Genomic DNA, 13,708 nt, shown 5'->3' with positions numbered 1-13,708 from the left:
AGATGAGAAAGAAGTCTGTTGTGTCGAATATCGGTAGTGTGAAGAGCTTCCTCAGAAGCCGTTGCCTGCACAGCAGCTCCGGTCCCATCCAAGGTAGAGACATCCTCATGTTCTGTAGTCAAAGAAGAGTCTCACAGCATACCGGTCTCCGAACAGGTCTCTGTAGTGGCCTGCGAATCCATGGAAGCGGGTATTAGGGGCTGCAAAAGTGCCTCAATGGGTACCGGCGAACTGGTGACTAGCTTAACGGAAGCGTCGTTGGCAGTTTTGGACCTGTGCGGTCTGTCTCGGTCTTTATCCTTATATTTTTTTGGAAGATCGGTAGTCGGATGGCTTACCGACATCATTTTGGAATACGGAGATTGAGAATGAAAGTATTTACAAGTAATCTCCGTGGTATTCCCGAAGTCTCAAAACAACCCACTAAAGTGTAGTGGGTCTAAAAATAAAACAGTGTAAGAAACTTCTCTGTGTGGAAGATTTTCAGTCCATATATTTCTAGTTAATCACTGTACATTAATCAGATCAGACAATAATAGTAGAAGTAGCGAACGTAAACTCATCAAGTCAAAAAGTAATATTATTACTTTTTGACTTGACGAGTTTACGTTCGCTACTACTATTGTCTGATCTGATTAATATACAGTGATTAACTAGAAATATATGGACTGAAAATCTTCCACACAGAGAAGTTTCTTACACTGTTTTAGAATGAAAGTATTTAGCTACAATAAGGGCCCAACAACTAATCATTCAGGCGTTAAAGCACAAAACTGACAGCGAGGTACGTCGTGGTATGGGCCTAAACAGGGGATGCAGTAAGCATGAAAATCTCGATGTGGTATTTGCTTTCCACAGGAGAAACAATTAACTTTTTCTGACATCGGTTAGAGCAAGAAAAAAAGGATCCCCAACGGGGTACTTAGCTTTAGAAGACTTCAAGATGATTCAATTTCGGAAACAAAAACTCGGGTAGCGGCCGACCGGCACTTGTGCGAACTGCTTTTGCTTCGGGCTCCTCTGCAAGAAAGAATGATATAATGGAGTCAGCTGTCTCTTTTTATACCTCTGATGACCTGATGTCAGTACTGAAGCTGCAGAAATACTAAGCCTCTAGTATTCAGGCCGACTGAGGGCTACCACTAGCAGGATAACCCAAGTGTAATGACTGCAACAGTGAAACATGAAGAATATCTAGCCTTTGCTCCTTTAGGTCCCTGTGTAATGACCTCCGGGTCTGCAGCAGGATTTATATACAGGTATTTGTGAGCATCCGGTACTCTAATACCTGTCAGGTTTACTGGGAGCAGATGGGAGGGCATCAGGGGCTAAGCTGGATTCATGGAAAATCCACCACCTCTAAGATAGGGAGGATGGCCAAGGGTCTGTGCTGGGGCAGGTCTAGAAACTCTCTTAGTCTTTAATTAGACTGAGGGAAGTCTTGGGTTTCCCAGTAGAAATGTTCCCTGAGGGTGTGAAGGGTTTCCCCAAAGGAAAGGTCTTCTGGTGGGGAGGCAGAAGGAATGGATTCCTCTGCATCTGAATCCTCATAAGCAGTCAGAGGTTACTGTTCCTCTTCAAAATCTGAATAATCAGATTCCTCAGAACCCTGTTCTATCAGTATTTCAGGAGAAGGGTGTATTTTCCTTTTAGAAGTTGTGGTCTGACTGCCCCTGCTAAGGGAGATAAGATCCTACCCCACTTTAAGAATTTGGGCTTGGGGTGGAGCAGGAGTAAGATGGTGGCTAGAGGTAGATTTTCTAGGAGTGACCTGGCTTCTAGGCCTAAGAGTATCCATGGCTCTGACAGAAACGGTAGTCAGATAAGAAGACGTCATTTTTTTGTCTAGATTTGGTAGTGCAAAAGGCCTCCTCAGAAGCCAGTGCCTTTATTACGGCTCCAGATCCAACCGAGGCAGAGATAACCAAAGGCTCAGAAGATGGAGGAGGTTTCTGCGACATAAGCAACTCTGAAAGGGTCTTTGTAGAGGTCTGCGTAGATACTGTATCTGGAATCAGGGGCTACGAAAGCGCCTCACCGAATTCCAAAGAACTGATGGCCTGCCTAGCAGTAGAGTCGTCAGAAGGCTTAGTCTTGTGTGGTCTGTCTCTAGCTTTGTCCCTACATTTTTCAGAATGTCTACGGATTGTTGGCTGACTGACGCTATTTCGGAATGTGAAGACAGAAGACGAAATTACCTGTTTACAATAAGAGCTGTACGATGAATGGTTCTTGCATTAAAGAGGGCACACAACCAGCCACAGGGGACGTCGTGGTCTGGGCCTAAAGAAGTGACACAGTATGAATGGAAGTCTCAGTGTGGGATCTGCTTTCCACAGGCGAGACAATTGTTAACTTTTTTGGATATTAGTTAGTGCAAGAAAAAAGCTTCTGCTGCAGGCTTCACAGCAAGAAAGACTGATGTAATGGCGTCGGCTGCCTTGCTTTATAGCACTGATGACCTGACGTCATTCAAAAAGCAACAGCAGCTGACATACAAAAACATTGACTCTGGTATTTGGGCCGAGTGAGGGCTACCACAGCAGGGATAACCCACAGGTGATGACTGCAACAGTGAAACATGAAGAACATCTGAGCCAAACATGGACAATTTAGTGAGCTGTATGATTCTTTAACAACACAACAGTTTGTGACATAAGGAATAACAACACAATGTGAAGGTTAACAGAAAGTGGGATTATGCAGTGCCAGTGAAATTACTTGTACACATTTAAAAAAATGTATTGAAATGGATATGCACAAGATAAAAATGTGAGTCAAGTAAAAAGGTAAATGAAAAAAAAAGTGAGGATGCGTTGCAACAATAATGGATATGAAAAGGCCAGCCATGTGAGAATGCAGTGTAATGGGAACAGAGGCAAGGAAAACATTATGAGGTGCACAGAAATATCATATAATTGATGTTCCAGCCTTATGTAACAGATGCAGCTATAAACATAACAGGAAGCTCAATTTTGTTTTTAAAACAATTTTCTAGAATTAAACATTGTTCAAAGATGTGACAAAAAAAACATGTTTGTTCATAAGATTTTGTAAATTGTGTGTGGCTTCCATAATAACTGCACACTATTCCAACATGGCTGCCCACTGAGCAATGTATTTATTAAAGCTTTCACACTGTGAAAACTGTAACTGTGAAAACAAGCTTCTAAAGCAAACAAATCGGATAAAATTCAGTTGCTGATTTGTAACTACACTGTTTGGATATCAGCAATGAAGAAACTTGGAGAAAACGTCAACTAGTAAGTTAGAACAGAAAACTCTGCCTGGGAAGAATCTTGCAGGTACTCATCAAAAAAGCAGTTCAAGTTTCAGCTTTATTGCAGGAGATGAATTCCAGTAATACAGAGGATAAATAAATCAAATCCACTCAGAGGTGCTTAAAATAAGTGAATCACTTTACATTCAGTCAAATAATAAAAAGCTGGATAAAATAGAAGCTTCCTTGGCCAAGTATTCAGATAGGCTAATAAAACTGCAAAGATCAGAGTATGGAATGATGAATAGGGTGACTGAGCATGAAGGTTTTCAAGAAGAGACATTTAAAAAATTTAGTTAGAAGACAGCGCATGAGCACAGAAAACCAGAGGTTTTCTAATGTAGCAGAGAAATTGGAAGGAACCGACTTTATTAGTGTTATGAAAGTAGAAATAAGCAACTAGTCTGGTGTTCCACAGCAGGATTTGTTAATTGAAAGGGCACATAATGCGTATGTTCCAAACTTGGTCATGAGAAAGCAGCCAAGACTTGTATCAGTAAAGATGCAATTGTACCAGCAGAACGAGCTGCTCATTACAAGACTGTGGCAGAAATGAAAGCATTAAAAACTGGAGACGAGAATTTTGTGGAAAATGATTATTTACTGTAAAGCAGGCAGAACAGAAGCAAGCTTATCCCAGCAATCAGGGATGTCGCAAGTGTGAAATTTGAGCTGCTGTATCCAGCTGTCATCAGAATATTTTCCCCCTCGAGTGGATGAAAGACTTTTTTGGATGTAGAACAGGCTAAGGAGAAAATAAAACAGGTTAGCCAGCAAGTAAGAGGAGGACTCTGCTTCACATTCTTCTGACAATAACAAATCTCATAGAAAAACTTTGCTCATGAAACCTTTTCCACTGTTCTAAAGGGAAACTCTTGAGTGACAGAAAATAAACACAGGAGTTGATCAGAAGCAACACGAGTACTACTGATCTGAACCAGAGACTGGGTGCTGAGGGATGGAGATGATCAGGACGAAGATCAGCAACATTGTGAAATTAGTGAATAAATGGGAGACTGTAAAGCATCAATACCATTACGTATATGATTAGGCATGTGAAATGTGCATTTGCAATATGTAATGGCTTAGAAAGACTGGAATTTTGCCAATTGTGTGAAACTGGTGGGTGAACTGTAAAGCATGTACCTCACATGTTATTCATGCTTAAGAGGACACTGATGGGATTTAAAGAAGTAACTGTAAAATAGTTATTCATTCCAATTAATGTTTGTATAAACTTGATATAAATGACAAGTTACATCGTAAAGCAGACATGTATACAGTGCAGTCATGTATTTTAAATGTGAAGCAGGAGAAGTCATCGGTGATTGATGGACATGTTAAAGATATTAAAGCAAGAAAGTCATTTTCCTTAGTTGTAATGTATCCAAAATTTTTAATGTGGCAGGTTGGAAAAAGTCAGAGAGAACCAGGTTATATTAACTTTAACATTGTGACTTGGACTGCTGGGGTGGGAGATGTAGAAATGTACTGATCACGTTACATTTAGAATTAGAATAAGAATCTCCCCTGTTTTTCCAGATGTAGATATCCGTTTTCATTGGGGTGGATAAGCTAGATTAATGCCCATGGTTTAAGTCATAAATCAGTTTTTGAAGAAACAGGTTTGAATAATAAGATAAAATGATGAAAGAGATGGAAACAATAGTTTTCTTGCATTTTCAAAGTCATTAGCTATATCTTTCATTAGCAAATGCTCTCGGTGAAAGATAAGTCTACAGCTGCAGGCTATTAACCATGAGACATCTGTATGATGTGTGCCGAGTGAAATTTGAAAAGATACTTTTATGCATCTGCAAGGCTGCTAGCTGCTTTCTTCTTCATTACCAACTGCTTTTACTTGGAGACGAGCTAACTGCAGGTACAAGCAATTAGTCATTAGACCTCTGAACACTGTGTGCACAGACAGAAATATAGGAAGTACAATGTGATTAACATTTAAAAGGTGTATTGGCATGCAGTTCAGCAAAAAATGAAGCTTGGAATTGTGGGAAGTGAATAAGATAAACAAATAGTTGCCTCCTTGGCAGCTTTAATGTTTTAATGCATTTAATATAATAGAGGAAGTTTAGCTTATTTCATTTATTTATTTAAAGGTAGCCAGTGCACTTCTTCTTACGGCTAAAAGTTAACGTTTACTGAAAGCATGCAAACTATTTTTAACATCTGGTAACGGACTATAGACAAGAAAAGAAACAACAGCAACTGGTGTAAGTAAGAATACAGACTGCAAAATGTGCTTAAGCATGGATAACCTTACTTTTAGAACAGATAATGCCTGTGGATGCAGTTGTCAACTGGGGCTCACATCCAGGGCAGTAAACTTCATGTTTGAAATGTACACCATTCATAGATGTGTACTAGGCTTACCCTGGCATCGTGCCACCCGATCTTGGCTCCCAGTGCATCTGTTGCGTAGAGTCACTGGAATGATCCCTGGGGTGAATTTTCTATTTCCCATCTACGCATCAAGATTTCTCTTGAAGAGGACCAGTGAGGTGCTCCCACTTGACATGTATGGGAAGTCTATTCCATAGCATGGGCATCCTCTGGGTTATGAACCTGTCCCTCCAGCTTGTTCTGTCGACTGTGGTAATGAGGTTGAGGTCTCTAGAATGTGTAGTGCAGAGGGATTGGGATTTCTTTAGATGTAGCATTTCTAACAGAGCTGGGTTAAACATGGCTTTGTAAGTCAAGCACAGATCGCCTCTAAGTAGGCGACATGAGACAGAGAATAGTTGGAGTTTTTTTAGTCTGTCCATATAAGGCAAGTGTTTAAGGCCTAGGATCCTCTTTGTGAGGTACATTTGCAGCCTCTCCAGTTGTTGCAGGTGTCTAGTGAGGTACATGCCAAATGGGGTACTGTACTTGATGATTGGCCTAATGAGGGAAGAGTTGAGGGAGACAATGACTTCTTTCTTCCTGGATGCAAAACCCTTAGTAATATGTGCCACATAGGACTTTCTGACCACAGTGGCAAAGTGGTGGTCAAAAGAGGTTGCTGTCAACCTGTGCTCCCAGATCTCTTATAACGCCTTCTGTGTTCAGTGGACTACTATCAATGTGGTAATTCATGGGATCTGGGTTTTTCCCAAATGGGATGATGACGCGTTTTTTGGCATCGAGCTTAAGGCCATGGTTCTGACACCAGTCGTCGGTATCAATGAGGCCTTTTTGTAGGATGTCAACAACACTTGGGGAGTTAATTATGACACCCAACCTGCAATCATCTGTGAACTTTGGCAGCCAGAGTCCCTTCGTGTTGGCCTGGACTTCAGAGAAGTAGATACCAAACAGGAGAGGACCCAGGACCGAACCCTGTGGGACTCAACTCGTGACTTGTCGGCAGTCTGACTTGGAGTCAGCCACTTTCACATTGTGGGTTCTGTGAGCCAGTTTGCAATCCACCTAATGACATAGGGGTTGATGCCTAGCTTAGTGAGTTTTTCTATGAATCCTGAGTGGGGAATGGTATCAAAGGCCTTGACCAGATCAAGGTAGGCTGTATGAACCACCTTGCCTTTATCCACAGCTCTGGTGACTGACTCAAAGAAGTTGACCAGGTTGAGCAGGCATGATCTACCCTTCACAAAACCAAACTGTGTGGGATCCAGAGTTTGGAGATTCCCTATATCCTTTTTTATTAGGTCCATAATGATGAGTTTCATAGTTTTGCATATCAGACTCGTCAGGTTAATGGGGCGATAGTTCCCAGGGTCTATAGTCGCTCCTCCTTTGTGGAGAGGGATGACTGTAGCAGTGTGCCATTTAGTAGGGACAAAGCCTGAGGTGATGCTGTGATTGAACAGGGCACAAAGGTGAAGTGCCAGTTCACTCTGTAGTTTGTGTAGAACACAGCCAGGGATATTGTCAGGTCCCACAGAAGCTGTATTCTTGGCCTTGGACAGTGCTGTTTTAACCTGTGCAGCAGTAATACTGGGTGTCTGGCAATATATTGGCATTGTGATTGGTCCTTTGGTGGGGGAGAGGGGTAAAGGTGGCACTGAATCTGTCGGCTCAGTATAGGAGGTGCCATTGTGCAATAGCTCTGAGCAAATCTGGGTATTGCTGTGGAGATTCTTTACATAACTATAGAAGGACTTGTGGTTGTCTTTACTATCTACTGCAATTCTGGTGTCTATATTAGCAGAACAAAAGGTGAATTACAGAAATGCGTTTTGAGCGACACAAATTCATCGAATCGCATTTAAGCGATTCGATGAATTTGTCATAGGACAAAAAGATGGTTGGCCACTTCCCGGAGTTGTCCTTTCCTTCTGTATAGTGCAATCTTGGAGTTGGTATATTTAGTTATGGGGGTGTGGGGTGCAGAGCCCCCACCTATTTATGATGTTAAATGATTCGTTTTTAGCAAACAGCCATGTAAGTTTTTTCCCTAGGGAAAAATTTGCTTACGTGACCGTTCGCTCTTCTGCATTTTTGTGCATTGTGTTGACTTTTTCGTAGTCGCATACATGCATGTTTGTTCTGCTAATACAGACCCGCAATTCTGTTTTCATAGCTAGCTTTAGAGAATTTGATGAGGGATCTCAACTTTTTGTTGAGGCTGATAAGGGAGTTTTTCCAGTCTTGGGACTTCACCTTATTCCACATCAGTTTCCTCCTTATGTCATAGAGTTTGTTTATGGCAGGGGACCACAAGATTGGCTGTCTTTTTTTGGAGGAGAGCATCCTGGTTCTACTGGGTATGGCGAGATCCATGCATTTGTGTATGTGTTCATACAGGGCATTACTGTATGATTCTGCGGTCATGCAGCTGTTCTCCAAATGCATGGGTGCCTTGAAGTTAGCCACCTCTGTTTTTAGGAGCAAGTGTTGACTTTCTCCTCTTGACCAGTTATTCCGGTCTTGGCTGAAGAGTGCGTGGCTTCCAATTTGGATATATAAGAGCATCTCTTGCAAGTCTGAGTATTGGGAGGTAAGAAGAGAGGGTTTATCAGTGTACATGAGGCAGTTGCTACATTGCCTCAGGATGCCCAAGTTCACCAGGTTAATAGGAGAAAGCAGAGGGAACTGACCTACAGACATGCCTGGAGGGATGGGCATTAATAAGAAGTACAGGAGTTTCCTTGTAGAACGTTTAGTGCTGGAAGCACTTTTGTGTGCTACAATAACTGCTACAAGAAGTCTGGTAAAGGGCTAGACTAATAAGCTAGTAAAAGTGCAGGAGAGGAGAGAACTGGCAGATCTCAGAAGCTTACAAACAGTCCAGGATACAGCAAATCTGTATCTGGACTAGACTAGTTACAGGAAAGGCAGGAAACAGTTTTTTTTTTCTTTAGTAGAAAGTGAAGAGAGAGAAGATAATGAGATAATTCAATATTCAGAAGCTAAAGGGGCGGGCCTATGCCAAGTTCACACTATAAACAGTAGAATAAGCTGATGTAATGTGACGGGGGGGGGGGGGTCCAGTATCAACTTTATACCAGAGGCTGGTAACTCCAAACCACCAAGACTTAAGACCACCACAAGAACTGGGCGGTTGAATGGGAAAAAACAGTTGTACAGATTACAGAGATATGTATTAAATGAGAAGTGCAGAGACAATTGAAAATAAACACTTATCTTTTCCCAATATCACAGGGGACAGTAGGTCAGTCTCTCTGCAGCTTAGAACAGCTTCAGCAAATGGGTATATCTGATTTAAAACTCTGGCTATTAAAGGCAGAGAACAGTAACCCAATTATCCAATCAACAATAACAGTGTTGTATTTTTGTTGCAAATTAAGATGCTTAGGATTACAAAAGTCTATTTTGTTTCCTGAGTATTTTCATTGAAACACACACAAGGTTCTGGCCATAGGGGGAGGGTTTACATTAGTGAATTGGGCACTTACCACTGTTAGGAGGGCTGATACTGGAAACCTGACATCTGCATTGCCGCCAACTTACTGAGCATGTTTGGGTGTGTGTATGGGGGAGGGGAAATTGGAAAGCTGTTTAGATTGCACAGATTTTTCATATTTTTTCTTGCCTTTTGGGCTAATGAATATAACCTGGAACTAGTGAGTAGCCTGCTTAATAAAATGGACCTGACAATGGAGCAGTTTATTCTCATCACAAACATTACCACACAACTCAGTGCATTCCAATCTGCAACGACTATCCTCAAAACATATTGCTAGTGGTTAACCATCACACCACAGTTTGGCTATCCAGACAATATCTCACAAAAAGTAGTACACAAAGCAAATACAATTAGAACAGCTGCTCGGCTGCTCTCACCTGTGGTGGCTTCATCATTTTACTAGAAGAAAACATTACCTATGGGACAGTGTTAAATGCATACTTACAACGTGACTCTTCATTGTATGAAGGTACAACAACAGATAGCTCCTTGCTCGGAGGATCATGTACACTTGGAAAAAGTTCTTTCTTTCCAGTCTCATTTAAGAAAAATTTCTCCTCTTCATGGCGATGCAGATTTGGCATTGATGTAGCAGTAACATGTGCAATAACGGAGAGCTGCAGACAGAAATAACAATTTCAATTACCAGATTCTTAACACTTTCAGCTCCTAGAAAAATAATTTGCACTACCCTGAAAGTGAATTTATCTGTGGAACTGAAATATCAGACAAATGAAGTAACACAGTTACTGCAGTAACAGATCTGGAGTGGTAGTTCTGTCCTTCTTTACCAGGAAAATTAAAGTGAGCACAACTTAATCTGCCTAGCTGAGAACACCTCCCTAAGCGAACAAACTACAAAGCTGTACCAACAGGAAATTCCCACATCTCTGAGGTCTGTGCACGGTGTATACACTAAGAAATTATTAAAAACACAGACATGCCACAGCTTGGATCAGGAGGAAGGAACATGGGCTTGATACACAATGGAAGTGCCCACCTAAATCGACCATTATGTTAAGTTAGTAACTTTCATACCAGGGATTGGAGTTCCATCCTTTTAACCAGCTGGACCGAATCCCACGCCAAAGCTATCATGGACCTTCAAGGAAAAATGACTTATGAATGGCAGCAGATCATGTAGCCACTGTCAAGCTGGATATGATGCCCATGCAGCCAATGTGCAAATATCACCCACAAATGCATTTGTGAAAAAGCCTGTGAAGTAGCCATGGCTCTAAATGAAGAGAACCTGGGTACCTCAGGCTCAGAGTTACTGCACTTTTCACGGCATATTCTTATAGTCAAAACACCACTTGTCCAGAAACAATTCTGAATGTGAAACACATCACTTGAGAATCGGTAAGAAATGTTTTAGATCTGCTCAAACAGAAATCAGAGCCACTTGTAAAAATTCACAAACTATAATCAGATATTCTCCCCCTTATAGGGGTAGCTTGTGAAGAATACTGATTTAAATTAGTTTCCATAGTAACCTTTGGCATGAAAGAGGGAACTCTCCTCACAAACATTTAATCTTTGTGAAATATTAAGCCAGGAGGATTATCCAATAAGTCCAACAGCTCTGACATTCTTCTAGCACAGGCAACAAACAAGGTAGTCAATGAAAGAAACGTTAGGTCTGCTGAAGACGCAAGGTTCAAAATGAGGTTTGGTTAAAGTTTCCAGCAGAAAGTCTCAAAGTAGTACTGCATTCTTAACTGGTGGATGCAAGAGAAAGGCGTTTTTAGGAAACGTTTTGAGTTTTTAATGAAGCCAAGAAAAAAGAGATTTCGCTCTTTAATAAAAGTTGGATATGGCTGACAAATGAGCCTTGAAGGATAAATACTTAAGCCCAGAATCACAATTACTGGAAAGACAATAGAGTACAGCTGGAAAACAGGTTGAAAAAGTGCCTTATCCCCACTGTAATGCAATCTCGAAGTTAGTACGCATAATTAGCAAGCCCCCGCCCGTTTCATATATCTATCTATTTTGTGTGTGTGTGTGTGTATGTATATATATATATATATAGACACAAATATATATATATATATATATATATATATATATATATACATACATACACACACATATATATATAAATATATATATATAGATCTACTTCATAACACTGAAATTTTATAATGTTGAATTTCATAAACTTGAGACCAAAACACTGAAAACTCAATCAAAAGTGTGCTTCATAACAGTGAAAACTACAATGCACATGTAAACAACATCCCCTCCACCTACACCACCACCCAACTACATTTCTGCAGAGGGGGAAAGCCCTCTCGCAGCGCTCCCAGTTTTAATCTGCGGTGGTACAGCGATAGCATTGTTACCTCACAGCAAGAGGTACTCCTGTTCAATTCTCGGCTAGAGTGCCTTCTGTGTGGAGTCTGCATGTCCTCCCCGCGGTCGAGTGGCCTCCAAAAGACATGCGTAAATGGGCGTGCCTTCACTGAAGCTTGGGTGTCGGGCTGGCAAATTGGCACCATAAAAATAGATTGCCAATCATTAGCAGACCGGAGTTCCGCTGTGGCGACCCCTAACCGGGAAAAGCCGAAAAGACAAGCAACCTCTAAGATCTCACTACAGTAGAAAACAATTAATTTCCTAACCTCACTGTATCACATACAATGAGGTTAGGAAATTAACTTTTTTCCACTGTAGTGCGATCTTGCAGTTGGTATATTTAATTTACAGGGGGTGTGGGGGGCAGAGTTCCCCACATGGGGGGGGCGTAGGGGGGCTTTCCCCCCTGCAGAAACATAGTAGAAAGTGTGCTTGTTAGTTAGGTATTGTTGTAGGTGGAGGGGATCTTATTTACTTGTGCAATGTAGCTTTCTATGTTATGAAGGACACTTTCGATGTTCTGAGTTTTCAATGTTTTGGGTGTTCAGTGTTTTGAATTTTTGATGTTATGGCCTCAATGTTATGACGTCGTCGTCGTGTCTTTCGGCTTTTCCCGGTTAGGGGTCGCCACAGCGGAACTCCGGTCCGCTAATGATTGATAGTAGATTTTTACGTGCTGGCTTGCCGGGCCTAACACACAACCTTCAATGAAGGAACGCCCATTCACGCATGTCGCCACATAGAAGACGCTCTAACTGAGAATCAAACGGGCAACGTCTAACTGTGAGGCAACAACGCTACCACAGCACCACCACCGCAGTCTCAATGTTATGAAGTAAACCCATACATACATATATATATATATATATATATACATATACACATACATATATACATATATACATATATACATACATATATATATATACACACATATATATATATACACACATATACATATATATATATATATATATATATATATATATATATATATATATATATATATATATATATATATATATATATATATACATATATACATATATATATATATACATATATACATATATATATACATACATATATATATATATACATATATACATATATATATATATATATATATATATATATATATATATATATATATATATACATATATATATATATATATATATACATATACATATATATATATACATATATATATATACATATACATATATATATATACATATATATATACATATATACATATACATATATACATATATGAGCAGAACACCCAAGCGAAAGAATGACGTATATAGAATAAACACCCAACCCTGAGCTACAAATGTAAAAACAATAGAACTAGCAGCAACTTGTATTGGTTATATAAATGCAGCTGTAAAACAACCAAATGGAGCACGTCAAACCATCAGCATGTGTATAAATAAAGTCTGGTGCGTTGATATATCAGAGCCGTAGCCTCAAAACAATAAATTCTGTTCCAGTAGTTGTAATAATTAGTTACTTCCTTGCAGCACACTGTCCCTTTCCAGTCAATGCAAAAATTTTAGAAAAAATCAATTGCCGTTGTAAACTGAAAAAACAGACCATGCGGTTCAGTATAAAGCTTAACCAACGCTCTAATAGTTCTCACAGAAACTGTAAGTAACATGAAAAAACCATGCGGTTCAGTAACAAGCTTAACCAACGCTCTAATGGTTCTCAGAGAAACTATACGTTGTATCAACTGTTGCTCTTGTTATTTTGATAATGGTAAAGCAAACCATACAATCCCGTAATGCAGTCAAATAGTTCTTGTATCAATTCTTTGTTAGCTCCAAAAAACTCCAACTCAAACGGCAACTTTCTTGATATAAGAATGAAAACAACCATGCGGTTCAAGCTAGCAAAACTAAAACTATTTAATTAGGTAAGCGCTTTCGCGGTGTACCCCACCGCTTCTTCAGACAAAATAAAACACACAAGACAACCTTTATATACTTTTACAGATTTAAAAGTCAACTGACCTTATTAAAAACATCTGAAAAACCTGTTGATTCAAATATCCCATACTGTTTGAGTGAAGGAATCCATAGCACTATGATGTGGCGGAAATGACATCACCGCATACATAGTGAAGGCAGGAAGTAAATCCTTCTTGTTTGATTTAAAGTACACTAGTT

The 13,708-nt window shown here is 40.1% G+C and overlaps 1 protein-coding gene across 1 annotated transcript in view; it reads right to left on the bottom strand.

Annotated features, from left to right (window-relative positions):
• The window catches only part of ALG5 (ALG5 dolichyl-phosphate beta-glucosyltransferase), a 593,309-nt gene that overhangs the window by 484,722 nt on the left and 94,879 nt on the right, over nt 1-13,708 (bottom strand). Inside the window, exon 2 of the mRNA XM_044073307.1 lies at nt 9,616-9,787. Coding sequence (XP_043929242.1) covers nt 9,616-9,787 — 172 coding nt within the window. The remainder of the gene's footprint in view (nt 1-9,615; nt 9,788-13,708) is intronic.

Source organism: Protopterus annectens, chromosome 5.part1, assembly GCF_019279795.1.
Source record: "Protopterus annectens isolate FY-2018-M chromosome 5.part1, PAN1.0, whole genome shotgun sequence".
In the NCBI taxonomy this organism is placed as follows: Eukaryota; Metazoa; Chordata; order Ceratodontiformes; family Protopteridae; genus Protopterus; species Protopterus annectens.
Note: the sequence above shows the minus strand (reverse complement) of the source record. Positions and strands in the feature narration are given on the sequence as shown.